Source organism: Leptinotarsa decemlineata, unplaced genomic scaffold (assembly GCF_025532065.1).
Source record: "Leptinotarsa decemlineata unplaced genomic scaffold, Ldec_3_MD MMD2_tig00001019_RagTag_RagTag, whole genome shotgun sequence".
Taxonomy (NCBI): domain Eukaryota; kingdom Metazoa; phylum Arthropoda; class Insecta; order Coleoptera; family Chrysomelidae; genus Leptinotarsa; species Leptinotarsa decemlineata.
This window is the reverse complement of record NW_027412557.1, coordinates 6186645-6206081: the sequence shown is the minus strand read 5'-3', so window position 1 is coordinate 6206081 and position 19437 is coordinate 6186645. Positions and strand designations below refer to the sequence as shown.

The 19437-nt window shown below is 38.1% G+C and overlaps 2 protein-coding genes across 2 annotated transcripts in view; one reads left to right on the top strand and one right to left on the bottom strand.

The window, feature by feature from the left end:
- LOC111503294 (uncharacterized) overlaps positions 1–19437 on the bottom strand; it is a 578705-nt gene that overhangs the window by 298574 nt on the left and 260694 nt on the right. The window lies entirely within an intron of this gene.
- LOC141482327 (uncharacterized) lies at positions 4860–6365 on the top strand. The gene is made up of 2 exons (XM_074175406.1): positions 4860–4992; positions 5056–6365. Exon 2 carries the CDS (start codon positions 5060–5062, stop codon positions 6179–6181), a length of 1122 nt encoding a protein of 373 aa, XP_074031507.1. The 5' UTR covers positions 4860–4992; positions 5056–5059; the 3' UTR covers positions 6182–6365.

Here is a 19437-nt window from a genome sequence, read left to right as displayed (position 1 = left end):
TCAGTAAGATTCGGTTCTCCGTAAGAAATTGAATCCAACAAGTGAGTTGAATGTTTTACCAGCATCCAAATGCCAAGAATAAAACGATTTCCTATTCTTATAGAAGATGATCTTAGTAGGGTGCTAATGCCGACTGAACGCCTCCCCCCACCCCTTTTGACCTTGAGACGTCACACGACCTTGAATGACGTCGCCTAACCTTGAACGTCGTACACGTAGTATGAGCTTGAATGCGGTGTTTGACCTTGAGTGTGGGGTTTGACCTTGACGTTCGACACTTCGACTACCTTGAACTTGCTCCATGGCATTGAATGTTGACCTTGAATGAAATCGTGACGTGTACAGAATATAACCTTGAACAGTGGGCGTTCGGCGTTGTCCACTCCCTTGTTGGTAATTCCTATATAAGTTCAGAATATCGTATGACGTCACCTAACCTTGAACGTCGTACACATAGTATGAGATTGAATGCGGTGTTTGACCTTGAGTGTGGGGTTTGACCTTGACGTTCGACACTTAGACTACCTTGAGCTTGCTCCATGGCATTGAATGTTGACCTTGAATGAAATCGTGACGTGTACAGAATATACAGTGGGATTAGGCGTTGCGGTGTTTGACCTTGAGTGTGGGGTTTGACATTGACGTTCGTCACTTCGACTACCTTGAGCTTGCTCTGTGGCATTGAATGTTGACCTTGTAGCTCTCATTTGGGTTATGGTGGGGGGGGGGAGGAGTTGGGCTTTTATAAGGAGTGTGGTGTGAACGTTTCACTCATTTCAAATTCTCCTTATCGTACGGTATATATTTCTATATACAATATGTATTCGTGCGTTGATTGTAAAAAAAGTTTCACTCGTAGTGACAACCTACGTCGTCATCAGCGGGATTCCTGCACACCCGCAAATGGTGATGGACCTCCAACATCGAAGAGGCAACGGTTGACACCCCCAGCACTTCCAACACTGCAAACATGCGTTTGCTGCAATTTGACTATTGCAAGCGATTAGATGAATGTACATCGGAGGACGTTGCAGCACAGAACAAATGCATGTGTTCAATATGGGGAAGGTGTGAAAATTGTCAATACAGCTTTCAAGTGTCGAATTGTGAGCTACCGAGTGGACAGTGAAAACCACCACATGGATTACCCAACATTCTTCAATGAAATTAAGCAGAAAGTAGTGAAACTACTCGAAGAAGTGTTGGATATCCATAAATGCATGAAAGTGAACATGGAAGTGTTTGGGCGGTACAGTCTGCAAACTAAGGATCTTTCAGACATCAAATCATTTAATAGTCCCAATGAAGTAATTGATCAATCGAATGATTTGGATGTGGTTTATAGCAGTTTTGCAGATAGTTTAACTGTTAAAGCAGCGGAATTTCAAGATCGGGATTCAGGTATGTGATCTAGTCAAAATGTTGATGATGATGGACTTATAGAGAAAACCCATATTTTCAGGTTGGACCATTGAGAAAATTTTGTACTTGGAGGTGAATATCAACAAGTATAGCCCCTTCGGAGGGTCTTCATACATCAAATTGCCAAGGTTCATCGAATTGAAGAAAAGTGTGGTGAATGTTCTTAATCAAGATCAGTGCTGCTTTGCGTGGGCTGTGACTTCAGCTTTATACCCTGCCAGTCAGAAACTTAATGAAATTTCATCATATCCCCACTTCTCAACAGTCTTGAATGTAGCAGGTATGGAATTTCCAGTTAAGTTGAAAGAAATTCCTAAGTTTGAGGTTATGAACGATTGCTCTATCAATGTTTATGGGTTGGAAAATGTTTTTAAAAATGGTAGAATTGAATATGAAGTTGTGGGTCCATTATACTATTCTAAACGTAGATTAAATAGTCATGTTAATCTGTTGATTATTACAGATGATTCTGGTAATAGTCATTATTGTTGGATTAAGGATTTATCGAGACTAGTATCATCACAAATATCTGCCCGTGGTCATAAAAAGTATTTTTGTGCTGGTTGTTTATTGTACTTTGATAATGAACGAACTTTATTGCGACATCAGTTGAATGATTGTAATCACATATCGACAACGACACCATCCACAAATTTCAGGGTTGATAAATTTGGTAAAAGGGTACCTGAGAATATTTTGAAATTTGAAAATATCGAGAAACAGTTGAGGGTTCCATTCGTTGTATATGCTGATTTCGAATCTATTCTGAAACCAGTGCATACTAATGAGCCAAATCCTGCTAATTCTTATACAAATCGAACATATCTTCATGAACCATATGCTTTTTCTTACCTCATAAAGTGCTCTTTTGATGATTCCATATCTAAATTTGTACTATATAGAGGTGCTGATGCAGCTAAAGTGTTTGTGTCAAACTTGGAGGCTGATGTCACCAATATTTATCACAAATATTTGAAGAAAGTCATTCCAATGAGTCCATTGACTGATGAGGAAGAGCATGATTTCAATATTGCCGCCACATGTGGTATATGTGGAGAACCATTTGGTGATGGTGATATTAAGGTGCGTGACCACTGCCATCTAACGGGGAAAAAAAGAAATGGAGCTGCACATAGTATTTGTAACCTCAATTTCAAATTGCCCAACTTTATACCCATAATTTTTCATAATCTCAGTGGGTATGACTGTCATTTGTTCATAAAAGAGTTATGCACAAACAAAACAAAAGTTGATGTCATTGCTCAAACTAAAGAAAAGTATGTTTCCTTCACGAAACATATAATTATGGAGAGAATAGTAGATCACAATGGAGTGACGAAAAATAAGTTTTTGAAATTAAGGTTCATCGATAGTTTTAAATTTATGGCTGCTTCCCTTCAAGAGTTAGGTGACAATTTAGATGAAAAACATTTTGTGGAAACAAGAAAATATTTTCCCGAACAGGATAAATTCCAACTTATGAGGCAGAAAGGTGTTTTTCCGTACAGTTTTATCGATTCTTTAGATAAATTAAATTATTCTAGTATACCATCAAAGGTGGACTTTTATGATAAATTAAATGAAAAACATGTTTCTGATGAGGATTATGATAGAGTAAAGCAGGTATGGAACACATTCAATTGTCAAGATTTGGGTGAATATTCTGACATATACCTAAAATCTGATGTTCTACTGTTGTGCGATATTTTTGAAAATTTTAGAAATATGAGTTTAGATACATATAAATTGGATCCTGCTCACTATTTCACTTCTCCAGGTCTTTCTTGGGATGCTATGTTGAAGTATACGGGTGTCAACTTGGAATTATTAACTGATATCGATATGGTGCATTTTCTCCAAAACGGTATACGTGGTGGTGTAAGCCAGTGTTCGGAGAGAAAGCATATTGCAAACAATCAGTTTCTTCCAAATTATAATCCCGAAGAACCTTCATCTTTCATAATGTATTTGGATGCAACAAATCTGTATGGTCATAGCATGTCTCAATCATTACCTTTTGGTGGGTTCACTTGGTTGACCGCCAGTGAAATATGTCAGTTGGATATCAATAGTATTCCAGATGATAGCCCCCAAGGATACATACTTGAAGTAGATGTGCATTATCCTGTCGAGTTACACGATCTACATTCGGATTTACCATTTTTGGTTGAAAGTATTATACCACCTGGTTCAAAGTCCAAAATACCCAAACTTATTCCTAATTTGAATGATAAAAAGAAATATATCGTTCATTATAGGAATTTGAAACAAGCGGTCCGTAATGGTTTGATGGTGATGAAAACTCATAGAATTCTCAGATTCAATCAGTCACCGTGGCTGAAAAAATATATCGATTTAAATACAAATTTGAGAAATAAGGCTACCAATAAGTTTGAGAAGGGTTACTTCAAATTGAATATAAATTCCATATTTGGCAAAACGATGGAAAATGTAAACAATAGAAGAGACATTCGAATTGTCACACATTGGGAATCCATAAGAAGAGGTATGGGTGCCAATGCTTTGATAGCTCGTCCCAATTTCAAAACATTATCCATATTTTCGGAAGACTTTGTCGTCATACATATGGATAAAGTTAAGGTTTGTTATAATAAACCATTGTATTTGGGGTTCAGTATATTGGATATGTCGAAAACAGTCATTTATGATTTTTTCTATGATGTCATCAAAAAACATTACGGACCACAAGCTTCTCTTCTCTATACCGATACGGATTCTTTGATACTGAAAATAATGACGGATAATTTTTATAATTTTATGATTGCAAATGTTGACAAATTTGACACTTCTAACTATAGGTTGGGTAATAAATTCAATGTGCCAGTTAGCAAATCGGTGATTGGAAATATGAAGGATGAACTTCCGAGTGATCCCATCATCAGTTTCCATGGCACCGGTGCGAAAGCATATCATGTACAAAGTGTGTCTGATGAAATAAAGAAAGCAAAAGGTATTAAAAAATCCGTTATAAAAAATCAAATTTCAATTGAAGATTACATTAGGATTGTTGAAACAGGCGGTATAATATTTAGAAAGATGAATGTATTCAGGAGTGATTTACATGATATTTACACGTTGATGTGCAATAAAGTCGCGCTATCACATAATGATGATAAGCGATTCATCATTCCTAATACCACCAAGACATTACCTTGGGGCCACAACGATATTGAATTCTATCAGACAAGTTCCGAACAAAATTTAAGAATTCTTTTGAATGTACTGAAAGATGAAAACAGTATAAGTGACAAGAAATTAAATTTACTCATTGCCTTATTGGAAGAGCAATCGAGTAATTGAATTTTTTCACTCATTATCTGGTTTGTTCAACAAATTGTAAAATTCATACTTGTCGAATATTTCAAACGAATTATCCTACCCCACTTCCACCCCCACTCCCATTCCCACCCGAAGTGGTAGGGAGCATACGGCTATAAAACATGAGGAGGAGGCCACAGTTCATCATTCGATTGCAGTCTTCCTTCGAAAGAAGCAGCCAACCTGAGATACCTGCCAGCCAACTTAGTTGAAAATTCCAAGCAGCTTGATGTAAGTACACACTTCCATACTATTTATATTATATTGTCTAATATTTTCATTTTCTCTTTCTAGAATCATGTCTTTTCTGAGGAATGCTCTGATGACCCCGATTACCACTCTCAGTGAGAGACAGTTGGAGGATGTAGAGCGGAGGAGGGTGGTTGTCCTACAGGACATCATGGTACAACCACCAGCTGCAACACCAGCTGCAGCTCCCATTCCACCACCGGGGATGACTTCCACCCAGGAAGTGGCGGCTCCTATTCCACCACCGGGGATGACTTCCACCCAGGAAGTGGCGGCTCCTGACTTGAAGTTCTTTTTCGAGGACTTCAAACCAACCCCCGAGGAGGAGGAGATTGACCCCCCACCAACTTTGTCGACATTCAGTGGACCAACTTCTTCGTCAGCACCCCAAATTGAAAATTTACTGAATGTCTACAACCCGGACCTGGACGAGTCTCTGGCGGATTTATCGCATCTTCAAAGCTTCTTATCGCCCATCGAACCATTATCCCCCATCGATTCAGGGGATGAGTTCGAGAAACCGGTGAAGAGGGCCAAGAAGATGAAGAAGTCCGCACCTTTGAAGAAGTCCGCACCTGTGAAGAAGTCCGCACCTGTGAAGGCATCCAAAGCCAAAGGTGGGAGGGGTGGTAAGTTGAGTGCTTTTCGCAAAAAGTGTGAAAAGAACTCACCTTACGGTGGTTGGCCTACAGCACCCCTTCCAGTGATGGAGGTGCAGAACTTGGTGGAAGTCGTCGCCCAGGTCCATCGGGATGCGTCACCCCCTCCAGTCACCCCCCAGGTCCATCGGAATGCGTCACCCCCTCCAGTCACCCCCCAGGTACGTGTTGAGCATTCCGAACAAGAGGTTGGCCCGGAAAATGTCCTTTCACAGACTGTGGTAGAGGGTAATAAACTCAAAGAGTCTATTACCTATGCACAGTCTGTGAAAAAGAGATATTTGAGGGAAAAGAAGGTTGTGGATGGTTCTGATTCCAGAAAAAGGGCCTTGATGGCGGATATTTCCACCATCGAGGCCCAGAAACTGGAATTAGAGAAGCGACTCTCTTTGCTTAGGGCGAAACTTCAAGAAGAAGATTCGCAACAAGGAAAGAGTTTGGCTTACATCCAAAAATATGGACCTCTTGTTCAGGAATGGGATGCCATGTGCCAGGGGTTCCTTAATACCTAACCCCTTTTGTAAATATATTTTTGTTTAGTTTAAGTTAGATGTATGTTTAGAATAAAAAAATTGTAATTTTAGGAATATAATAAAAACTTGCATGTTAATTTTAAGGTTATGAATGTTATGAATGAAAAAATAAAATAAGGAATATTGGAGTGCATATCTATTTTGGTTGTTGCACACAAAATACTGCGTGGTTGGGGCAGTATTTATTTCTTCATTCTAGTCATTTTCTAGTCACATATAGTATATAGAATAAAATTAGTTAAATAGAATAAGTGTATAGAATTTCCATCATTTGAAAGTGTGTGAATTGTAAAATAGTTATTTTTTCTAGAGAATAAATAAAAGTGATTCTAGTAATGCTCTGAGTATAATTCCAAAACCTTTTGACACTTCTCTCATCATTACTTTTCTCAACATTATTCAAACAAATTTCATTTATGTGAATGTGTAAAAATGAAATCATGAATCTAATTAATATTATATTGGATTTATTCCCCAATTCTCACATCAATACTTGAATAAATAACCTAGTGGGTCTTTATTTTTCACATATTCCCCTTCCCTTACTCTACCCCACTTTCTTCAAATCATATAAATAAGATTGTATTCTCAATATTCTTCAACTTGTTCGTTCATCATGAATCAAGCAACACCAATTATTCGGGAAGCTGATTCCACCAGTGAACCTCATTTTGCCCCACCAGAGAATTGGTCCTATGGTGACATTCAAGTTGCTGTAGTTGATTCAACATCTCCCGATGATGAATTCGATGGGTATTCAGATACAACAATAGAGCTGAATGAAGAACAAGATGTAACCTCAGACGAAGATGAGTTTGAACATGATGAATTTGCCAGCCCAGAACTTGTGGATCAACTGTGGCTTGAAGATCATCAAATCGCTCCACCAAATATCATCGTGGTGGTTGATTCTCCCGAACCTGACATCATCATTATAGATGATGATGATGATGATCAGGTAGGTTAGGTTAGGTTTTCCTCGGAGTGCACATAGTACCTGGTTGGTGCACACGGAATGCTGCGTGGGTGGGGCAGCATTCAACCTAACCACTCTATTTGGTAGTAGTGAAAAAAATAGGGCTATATCGGTACACCCTTGCGGTGAAACGTTAGTTGTTTCGCTTCATATCATAAAGAAATTTCAAGCAATGTATATTCGGATAAGTAACGAAGGGAAAGGTTGTATAGGCGATCGCGAAGCGATCGCTTCGCGATCGTGAAGCGATCGCTCAGCAGGCCGCTTCGCGGCCTGGGGCGCTCAACATCCACCACTTGCATCCGGGGCGCGTTTTTTGCGACCCCCACCTCCCCCCCACTCCGCCTCCCACTATACCCCCTCCTGTGCAAGAGTATAAATGTAGGAGTTCCTCAATGTAATCTTCAGTTGAGTAGCTATCGTCAGCATGTCAACATACCAGGAAGCCGATTCCACGACCGGACCCCAGGCGGAAGAACCTACAGCGCCACTCCCGGATCTTCAGTTGGAGGATTCCGATATGGAGAATCCAGATATGGAGGCCGATTCAACCACCACGCCTCATCACCCTTCCACATCTTCGGTCCAGGTACTGCATGTGACCAGTACCGAAGACCACTCCGAAGACTCGAGCAGCTCGGATGATGATGATGACGATCTCTGGGACGACGACGCATTTGCGGAGGAAATGGCGTTTTCTGAGGGTTCGGTGATGTGGCAGTACTTCCCCCGACCCGATGACAGCGACGACGACGACGACTTGTAATCCTTTCCTTTTTTTTCCCTATTTTTTTCCCTATTTCACCCATCCTTTATCCTTCCTCGGAGTACACATTTTGTTTGGTTGGTGTACACGAGACACTGCGTGGTTGGGGCAGTGTCTACCTCCCTCTCTCCTTTCCACCTTTGAAATAAATATTCTGAATTACAATACCAATTACTCTTATTGACTACTCTGAATAAACACCCCTCGAATTTGAAATATTGTCTTATGAAAATTATATTTCCAAATCTTGACATGAATTCTGCAATTGTTCAGATAAGAGAGAGCTAGTATGTTATCAAACAGATTCAAATCCACTCGGACGCTTAAACAATCATTTTTCAATGTGATTTATTTTACAAAGATAAGATATTCAGAGAACTTACATATTCTATAACACATTTGTGCATACCTCATATGTATATGGATGTACATTTTAGAGGTATATCCATATATTACAAACTACTCTTCGTATGATTATGTGACACTCAAAATATTCTATTTCTTTGACTGAGTGATCAATCTTATTATTAGATATCTACACTTTGTTTGTAGCTCTGAAAAGAGTTGTATTTTTGTTGACCCGAAAGTCCACGGTAACTGCTCCGCAGATGGGGTGTTGTTGCAATCTCATTATGAGATATCTACTCTTTGTTTAAATAATGTAGCCCTGAAAAGGGCTGTTTTTTTTTGTTGGCCCGAAGGTCCACGGTTACATCTCCAGAGGTGGGGTGTTGTTACATATGATGCAGACGGCTATTCTCCTAAAGTTGGTCAAAGGCCTATCACATGCTTTACACCATGTTTGCCCCATCTCCATGAAGCGGGCGGTGTAATGAATGTCGACGTGCTCATAATACCCTCCATTGTTATTCCGCACAGAATAAAAGCGGAAGCAACACCAACACAACTTCTCTATTTCACCGTCAATCGTTTTGATCCTGACATGGCTATCCGTTACACAATACAAATCTAACGGATCATCCAATGTCTCAGTGATATTCAACCACTCAACATTGCCAATAACTACTCCGCTGTCGTCAGTCTCGTGAGTCGAATCTGTTGCGATACCTTCATCTTCTTCAACAAGACCTTCTTCATCATCATCAATATCTAAATCCCCAACACCTTGCTCAATTGCCTCATCGTCTTCGATATTTAAGCCACCTTCTGCACCTTGCTCATTCACCTCATACTGCATATCTCCACCATCATTTTCTTCGTCAACACCCACTATCTGTCCAACGTCTTCAAACTCTTCCACCAGCTCATGGTTATTAATATCTCTCTGAGATAATAATGCTAACACAGCAGCTCTCTGGGCAGACATATTAATGTATTCTTGTGGTGATACTTGAATACTGACTGAAGTTTACAATCACTCACCGATTTTTATATGATTTTTGACAGTGGTGGTGGTAGCTCCCTCCACTCTACCCCACTCTTCACGGTACCTGTTTATAAGAGGGAAACATGGGAGCGTGAGAGTGTAGTTAAATTCATCGATTGAATATTTGTACATCTATCAGTGAATATGTCTTTCCCTAAAGAGTGGGATACAAAACCGACAATACGCGGCTTTCCAATCAAAATTGGCAAACATATAGTGTGTTACAACTGCCATGGGTATTGGCCTGAAACATATATCAACCCATGTACCGGCCTGTGTCGTAGATGTGTTGTGGCAAGGAATCCAGACCCACTTCGAAAGAGGATAAATGGTTCAACTCTAGAAGTAAGTGACTACCGCCAGCAGTGCAGAGAATGTTCGAAAGAGATTATGTGTAATAATATGGGCATTTCAAGGAATATATGCATAAATTGCGTAGCGACTTGCGATACATTAGTCCAGCGATGTCTACAATGTGGTGAATATAGTGTGGATTGTTGGAACAATTTATGCAGTGCTTGTAGAAATGATTGGCAATTGTGTGAGAATGTCGGCCAATTTCACCCCAACAGAGATGTCCACTTTCGAGAGTGCTGGTGTCTAACCCATGAAGAGCGGATAGAGAGACGGGGGATTCATGGAAATCTTATGCTAACATACACATCTTGAAGTGATTTCAATATGTTGAATTTATGAAAAATAAAACCAATAGTTTACATATTACTTGCATCATTTCTAAGGTTATTATTCTATTTAGTTTTTAATAAATAAAACAATTTTAATACACTATTTTTTTATTTTTTATCTAATATTGAGTACAATCATGATAATGTCATTACACTAAAGAATTTTCATCGATCCATGAGTTGTGATCTTCAGAGAACCCCAGCCACTTTACATAGAGGCGATGTCCTTTTCTTTTTAAAACTCGCTCCACCAAATACGTATTGGGATCTTTCGTTTTATTCAACTCCAGCCCATAAAAACAGCCTTTGATTGGTTGCCCATTCACATCTTCTAATGCATAAGTTATAGGTTCTGTATTATTAACTTTCACAACTTTGAATATTTCAGCTGTAAAATTTGCTGTATAACCTTTATCGAATGCATTTTTATATTTGCTGATTCGAACACTATCCCCAATTTTAAATGTACTTTTTTTACGTTTCACATGTGGACTCTTAGATTTGGCATACATTGACAATTTAGTAGACTGTTTCACATCTGCAGGTTTCATACCAATCGTACGATGAACTTTGTTGTTATACTGACGAGTAATTCTAGGAAGAATGTTCAACCACTTGTAATGACCTTGAAGTGAAAACTCCTTATAAAGCCAACTCTTCAATGTTCTGATTACTCGTTCTGCAATTGCAGCTTTTTTTGTGCTGAATGTTGAGTAATGATTGATGTTGTGTTTCTTCATTAACGATGAGAATTTCGAATTATAGAACTCAGTACCATGATCAGATTGTAAATTTTTTGGAGTATATTTAGCATCTTTCAACACGCTTGCCATAGCTGCAGTAACTGAATCACCAGTTTTATTCTTCAACGGCCTTGACCATACAAACTTTGAATAACAGTTGATAACTATAAGGATGTACCTACATCCCTCATTTTCTTTAGAATATGGTTGCATTTCCATCAAATCCATCTGCCACAAGTCAGAAAAACCCTTTATTATTGTCTTCCGACGGGGGAAATTTCGACGCGCCGGCTTGTGTATTTCTTTCACAACCTGCCATTTTGCATTACTCATATTACTGCTCTAAGACTTCTTCAAGATGATAAAGATGAGGAATCACTTTTCTACTGTTCAGGTGCAAGTGTAACGATTGACTATTAAACTTCAATGACTCGCTTAGTAAAAGTATCAACCAACTTAGCTATTACGTCAGTTCGCTTTTCCACATTACTCAATTGATCAGCTAATGCAGAAGTGATGAGTGCATTTTTGTCAATGATTATTTGCACCTCATTATGTTTTGAATCAATATGTTTTCCGATGTTACGTAGCGTTGATGCAATGAATTCTTGGAAATACTTCAGAGTTGTCTCATTGACTTTTCTAATGTGATCGTCAACATATCCTTTAGTAACAGAATCTTTACTGTCTACAGGTTCACCAACATTTTGAAACCGCTTATTCTGAATATCATAATCACCATTTGGTGTGAGAATGAATCCAACACCAGATCTTCCAACTATTGGTTTACTAACACCACCTCTTCTACGACCAAATTTATCAATTGTGGTATGCATAGTTAGATCGTTTGTGATCGACTGAGCCAGTTTCAAACATCATGTTCATGATATTGCGGTCAATAGACTAATCCTTCTTCACGTAATTCCTCAATTATGGCTAATATTTCATTATCATGTCCGGTATGTCCAGCCAGTCGTGAACTCCAAAGTAGTCGAAGGCGATCAATCAATTCTTCGAGTTCATTCCAATAAACATAATCTGTATGCTTATTTCTGATATATTTTTTCTGGGTGGGTATTTTGATCATGCCAGCACCTTCTCTACTAGGGTTTCCATTGGATAATAATGGTAGGATTATTTCTCTATATTTCTTCCAATTATTCGATAGAAGACCTTGTTTTCTCTCATTGTATTTATATGCAGCCTTTGTTAATTTGAGTATATCACCATATGTGGTCATATCGGAAGAGGGGATATTTCTCGATGGTACTTTCATGAATATCAAGTTATATAGTTTTGGAGTGCCCTGATAAGAGCCAATAGTTTTACCATTTTTCATAAACACAATTTTCTCATCGATAAATTCCACATCAGCTACTCCCATTTGTAAATTTCCCGTTTCAGTGTTCATGTGTACTCCAAAGACTGTATCGTAAGAGGGATTTCCTGATAGTAACTTTTTTATATGCTTTTGTACTTCATCACCATCATCGAATACATTAGGTGATTGTGAATCTAAAGTTGTCAATTGAGAGGTTTGAAGATCCTTCGAGGAAGCCCCTTCAAATTTCGGTTTCCACTCACTTTCAATTATAGTTTTGGCTGTTAATGGTGTAGCAGGCTTTGTTTTCTGCATCACTTGATTCATTTGAGATGCTCCTTCAGTATTGGCAGATATTACTTTCAAAGGTGTTATTATTGGCTCATAGATCCTCTCGAGTGCTGATTGATCACCTAGACGACTACTTTTGATATAATTGAATTTCTTCCGAACGGCGTCCGTTGCTTCAATTAACTTTCTTTTTAAACATATTTCATCATCATTTTTTCCCTCCATAATTCACTCCAAGAATTTGTATAATGAAGTGTTATCTCCACTATCTAGCACTCAAGTGATTCAATTCTTCAAGAACGTCAAGGATATATGAAAGCGTCGAATCCTTTTCGATAACGTCCATTTACCACTTCTCGATCCTTATCAATTACTAAAAATCCATATTTATCTTCCCAACATCTCGCACACATATCTTGAAATTGCTTATATGTTACATCTGGTGATACATGGTCGGAAAAAATATGATTGAGATTCATATCATCTTGTTTGAACATTACGATAAAATTTGCATTATCTCGTATCAATTGTTTCGGAACTCGTGAATATGTTTGGGCTAAATAGAAACAATCCACATTTTTATGACGACCCATACTGAAATATGATCGTATAACATCCTGTTTCTCGCACATAACATCATCAAAAATGAATATCGAATCAGGTTTGGCGTCTGAAGGCTCTACTATTTCACCTGCATTATTGGCAAAAGTGTAAAAACCCAACCCTTCGATTGGAGACAATACTTCACGTAAATACTCGTATTTAGGTTGATAAAGAGACTTTGAATAAAGATAAACATTTGCGAATCGTAATCCTAGAGGATGCGTTAGCAAAGAAATCATAACATTTGTCTTGCCACAGTTAGAAGGTCCAATAATCAGGCCGCGAATAGAAAGTGGAAGTAAAGATCCGTGACGTTGTTTGACACCGCTTCCCGATCCACCACCCACTTTTTCATCGAAATTATCGATGGAAAATTGCTGCTTCTGCTTCAATATGCGCATTGTATGACAGTTGGAGACTATATAAGCAGGGTTCCACATCGATTCCTTTATTTAAATAGGGGTTATGAGTCGATGCAGATCTACTGAATTGCATTCAAATAAAACTGGTAGAGGATTGATCAATTCCCTCATCAATAATCTACCATTTGAATTACACTTACCTGGCTATCAGTATTGCGGTCCGGGCACCAAATTGCAGAAAAGATTGTTGAGAGGTGATTCGGGTGTCAATCAGCTGGATTTTGCATGCAAAAAACACGATATTGCATATTCACAGAACCCCGATAATCTTGCAGCTAGACACATAGCGGATAAGGAGCTTGCAGAAAGTGCTTGGAATCGTGTCAAAGCAAAAGACGCTACTATTGGAGAAAAAGGAGCTGCTTGGCTAGTTACGAATATAATGAAAGGGAAACGCCGATTTGGTATGGGTTGTGACTCATCTCCCAAGCAGTCACACATTCCGCAGAAAAAGCGTTCTATTAAGAAAAAAAAAGTTAAAAAAATATTGAAAGCTTCTAAGGTGATAGCTTTTGGTTCTGGGATTGTTCAGAAAGTGCGTGATGTTCTACACAAAGCGGGTGGAAGTGAATTTGTTGTCAAAAATTCTAAAAGAGCAGCTGAAATTGCACTCAAAGCAGCACGCAAATATATGAGGGCTGCAGGTGGGAAAAAGAAAATTCGCACACCGCGAATCATACCGATTCCTAAAATTGGTGGAATACTACCACTCATTCCAATTTTTGCTGGTTTATCAGCACTAGGTAGTTTAGCCGGTGCTACTGCTGGTATAACGAAAGCAGTTCAAGCAGCAAAAGCGAGTAGGGAGCAGTTGAGTGAGACAAATCGCCATAATAAACACATGGAGGCAATTGCTATAGGTAAACAAGGAAGTGGTATCTACTTGAAGCCTTACCGCAAAGGATTAGGAGTCTATTTGAAACCTCAAAATTCAAAAAACTCATAAATTTGCTACCTGAAAGAGCTCTCTCCAATATCGACCTCAACTATTACGCTAAGAAAATGACGATTCCATATTTTCGGGGGGTATATATGCGTGACGATTTACCAAAATCAGGACCACTCCGATATGAATCTGCCATAGTAAATTTGGATAGTCGACATGGTCAAGGGACACATTGGGTAGCATATAGAAAAAGGGGAACTTCGATAAAATATTTTGATAGTTTTGGCGATTTACCCCCTCCCAAAGAACTGATTCACTATTTTTATATGGGTTCGAATCCTATCAATACTATCACATATAACTATAAGCGTGAACAACGATTCAACACAGTATGGTGTGGCCATTTGTGTTTGAAGTTTCTTCAGAACAAGACATGGAGTTAACACCAGTACAGGATAGGGAGAGTATCAAGAGGATGAGTCATTCATTGATCGCATATTCCAGAGTACGCACTTTACAAAAAATGAGTAAAGAACAACTCGCTGATATGCCGAAAGAGGTGTTGATTGGGTGTGCATCACATGAAATTGCATCTGTATGGGATAAGTTACCACAAAACCTACAAAATGATATTGATGTCTTGAAGTATCAGTACTGTCAAGATCATTACAATGATTCTAGCGGTAGCAGTAGTAATTCCGATATGAATGATGGTCCACCTACAAGAAAAATTTTTTGTTGTTATTGTAAAGTGAATGATGTGAATGTAGTCACACATAATGATATGGATAGACCACCGAAAAAGCGACGATTGGTCCACAATTTCTGCTGTCAGCAATAAAAAGACATGAATCATCGAAAATTCGTCAGTCATGTCACGCACGTTTTCATTGTCGGGATACTCTAGCGAGTTGAGTGCCAACTTCTACCCACCCATCGAATTGGATACCAATAGTAATTATGGTCTGGGATTACATGGTTTCTACTCCTACAATTCCATATTCAATGTAGATGCTAAGAATAATGTTATCGGCTATTCGAAGACAATTATCTCACCCCCCACTATTATAAAAATTCCACCTGGGGCATATGAAATTGATGAAATTAATAAGGTGATTCAAAGATTCATGAAATCCAAAGAAGTGCAACTAGAAAATGGAATTGAAGAAAATATCGACGAAGTATTTCTCCTACGTGCAAACAACAACACTCTGAAATGTGAAATGCGATCGAAATATTACATTCATCTCAAACATGAAAACAGCATTGCTGAACTTCTAGGGTTCGATGACAATGTTTTCAATTGTGGTGAAATACATGAATCAACATTGCCCGTGAATATCAATAAGGTGAGGATTATTCGTGTGGATTGTAATGTCACAGCTGGAGCATATTCGAATGGCGATGAAATCCATAGCATCTTTGAATTTGATATTGATGTAGAGCCCGGTTACAAACTCACCAAGGAGCCACAAAATATTATTTATATGCCAATCCGACCTGGTGGTCGTCAGTACCTCGACAATATCACTCTTCGCATATTGGATGATAATGGTAATCTGATCAATTTCAATGGTGAAAAAATAATAGTCAAATTGGAATTGATAAAGCTATAATAATCATCATTTCTCATATATTTATTCACAACATCGACGACAGTCATTAGTAACAATCATCGTTTCTCATACGTTGATTCAGAACATCGATGACTGTCATTAGTGTATCATAAAGAAAATGAGTAAAGGAAGCATCGATAAGTTTGGTCGCAGAAGTAAGGCAGTTTCAAATACTGTTTTGCGTGGGCAGCCTAGAGTTGGTTTCAAATTAACAACCGATGGAAACTTTGATATGGAAAATAAACGTTTGAAAAATATAGCAGAGCCTGAAGAGAGTACGGATTGTGTTAATCGAGGATATGTCGGTTTTTACATCTCAAAGATGAGAGGAGAATTAGATACTGATATTGACAAAATTAATTTGAAATTAGATGGAGTAGAAAAATATTCCGTATCAGTGAGGGAAGATCTCATTACGCTTGGACTGAAATTAGTAGAATTTGTAAAAAAGTATGAGCATATGGATAAGGATATCAAATCGCTGCAATCTGATTTGAAAAAACAACCCTCGATAAGCATTCAAACGATCGAGCAAAAACGATGGTGAGCGATGATTATCTGTGAAAAAAGTCAATATAAAGCTGAAGTTGATCAAATTGTTACTCAGTATTTGTTACTTCCTAACGCTGAGCAGGTGATATTCATTGATGGAACTATAAATTCTGCGATTATCGTTTCTAAAAATGGGGTTGTGCTTCAATAGTCAGCGATTGCCGCAGCGGCAGCAGTTGAGTCAGCATAAAGTATTTGGTGGAGGCTATGATCATGTGCATTTAAAGAAGCGAAAATCCAGCAGTCGATTCATTCCACGTATATCTGCCAAACGGTCAAGATATAGAATAAGTGCTAGTAGCCTGAACTTTCTCAAATCTATTGGCTTGAAGGTGCGATATAAAAAATAGTAATAACATGGCGACAATCACCACAAGTGATAAATTGGAAGTGTTCGAGGAGCCCATGTTCGACCATTCCCTCATCAGCCTTCATGAGCATACATATAAGCCGTATGGTTCACCATATTACAAAAATTCAGATGAAATACGAATTCCAATCAATTATCAAGATCTCATACTCGATATTGCAGATAGTTACATTTATATCGAGGGGAAGTTCACACCATCTGATGCCACAAAGCGGTGCTACCTATCCAATAATGCTCTCGCCTTTCTCTTCGACGAAATTCGCTATGAAATGGGTGGTGAGCAAGTGGTTGTTGTTCGAAAACCTGGCATAACTACCACAATGAAAACGATGATATCATTCGGAAAAACGCATGCAAATTCGCTACTACCGATAGGATGGGGACTCGATGTGAATAAACAAGATATATTCGATTCCGTTAGCAATGTATTTAGTGGTAAATTACCCTTGAAGTATCTCATGGGTTTTGCTGAAGATTACAATAAGGGGATAATGAATGTGAAGCAGGAGCTCATTTTGATTATAGCTCGCTCATTCAAAAATTCATTCATTGGAGAAGTCGATGCAGATTTGGAAATCAATAAAATAGAATGGAGAATCAGGCACATTGTGCCGGAAGATCGACAGAAACTGAAACTATTGAATCGCATAAATAAAAATGGTAATAATGCTAAAGTGAAGGTGGCTTATCGTATGTGGGACCTTTATGAATTACCCACACTTCGTGATACATCCTCGGATATATGGGCGGTGAAGACAACCAGCAGCCTCGAAAGACCACGATATATCATCATCGGCTTTCAAAACACCGACCAATCCGAAAATATGTCAAAAGATGTAACGAAATTCACACATGTGAATATTAATAATATTCGACTATCTCTGAACTCTGAAGTATACCCATATGAGCGTTGGAATCTGGATTTCGACAAGAAGTTAGACTCATCAGCTTACTATGCATATGAAAACTTCCAACGTAGCTACTATTATAAAACTATGAGTGAACCGATGATGGATATTGGTAGCTTTCGCAACAACCCACTATTCATTATCGACTGCTCCCATCAACCCGAAGCTATGAAGTCATCCACTGTCGACATCAAAATAGAATTCGAAACACGCAAGGTGAAGTTTCCAGCAAACACCAAAGTATATGCACTCATCCTCCACGATGCTGTTCTATCATATAATGCTCTTAATGGCTCTGTTCAAACTGGATTGTAATAATATTGACATGTAATATGCTATGAAATATTCGATATTGATGAATAATAAAACACTCAATAATTATGTTATATCTTTTATTCACCAAACAATTAGATACAAACAAATATGGATTGAAACATTATTTTATTCACAAACATATACAACAGATTTCAAATATTTACAACACCATCATTTATCGCTTCTTCCAGTTGCGGGTTGGGACTCTGTGGTTCCAATTGATATTTCTCTATGATATTTTGCGGTAGGTAGGTGCATATGTCTTGAAGAAAATGTTTCAAGTCTGCTTCAATTATTAACTCACAGAACTCATCCAAATTTCTACTCCCATATGAATATTTATGACACAATGCCACACCGAGTTCATACTTCTCACTAAGCTCCAAAAGTTTTCGCACCTCTTCAGCATCGTAACATACACTCAAATCATAATTTGATGAATGTAGAGCATCAAAACTCAGATCAGCCATCTCCCAAGCCATTTTTCTTATGGCGGAATCCAAATCCACTGCTTCCGGCCACTCTTGGGCTGAATATTGCATCCACATATTTATAGAATGGTGAGTTCTGAAAATTCATAAATGGCATTCATTAGTTTGCAAATAATATAAAAAAAATACTCACTTGAAATCTGACTATGTCTATGAAGTGACCAAGTTGATACATATTTTATATTAATCTACCATATTTTCACTATTTACAAAAAAAATTCATAATTTCAAAATGTTCAATCTAAAACATTGAATTTCATCAATGATCGGGTTTTAGCACCAGGATAATCCTGCGAACTTTGACCCATATAAGTAAGTGTGAATTTGGCTTTGGATGAATTCACTTCACGAATGAAGTCTTCTGGTAATTGCTCTGTGACACGTTTTGGAAGCCATGCTTTAAAAGGAGTATCACTTTCCTCATCCAATAAAACTACTTGAATTGATTTACCATATCGTGTGGAATACATTGACATTTTTTCAATTTTATATTCTTTATCAATAACCAGAGCGTTTATAGGTTTCTGCTCTAAAGCTTCACTTTGTTGAGTTATAGAAAAATTAATTTTTTCAATGTCAAATTTCAAATTATCCATATTCATAAATATAGTGAAATTACGGTTAATTAAAATAAAATATATATTCACCTCACTGACGAAAACGCCCTCTCGGATGGGTTGATACTCGTTGTCTTCACTTTGGAATTCGACAAATACTTCTGTTTACCTATTTGGGTATTTTAGAGTGTCTAAACTGAATGTGGAAGCATGATATTCTGAACTTATATAGGAATTACCAACAAGGGAGGGGGCAACGCCGAACGCCCACTGTTCAAGGTTATATTCTGTACACGTCACGATTTCATTCAAGGTCAACATTCAATGCCATGGAGCAAGTTCAAG

What these genes read in the sequence shown, in the direction of transcription:
- LOC141482327 (XM_074175406.1), top strand. Translation starts at nt 5,060, where the DNA reads ATGTCTTTTCTGAGGAATGCTCTGATGACCCCGATTACCACTCTCAGT.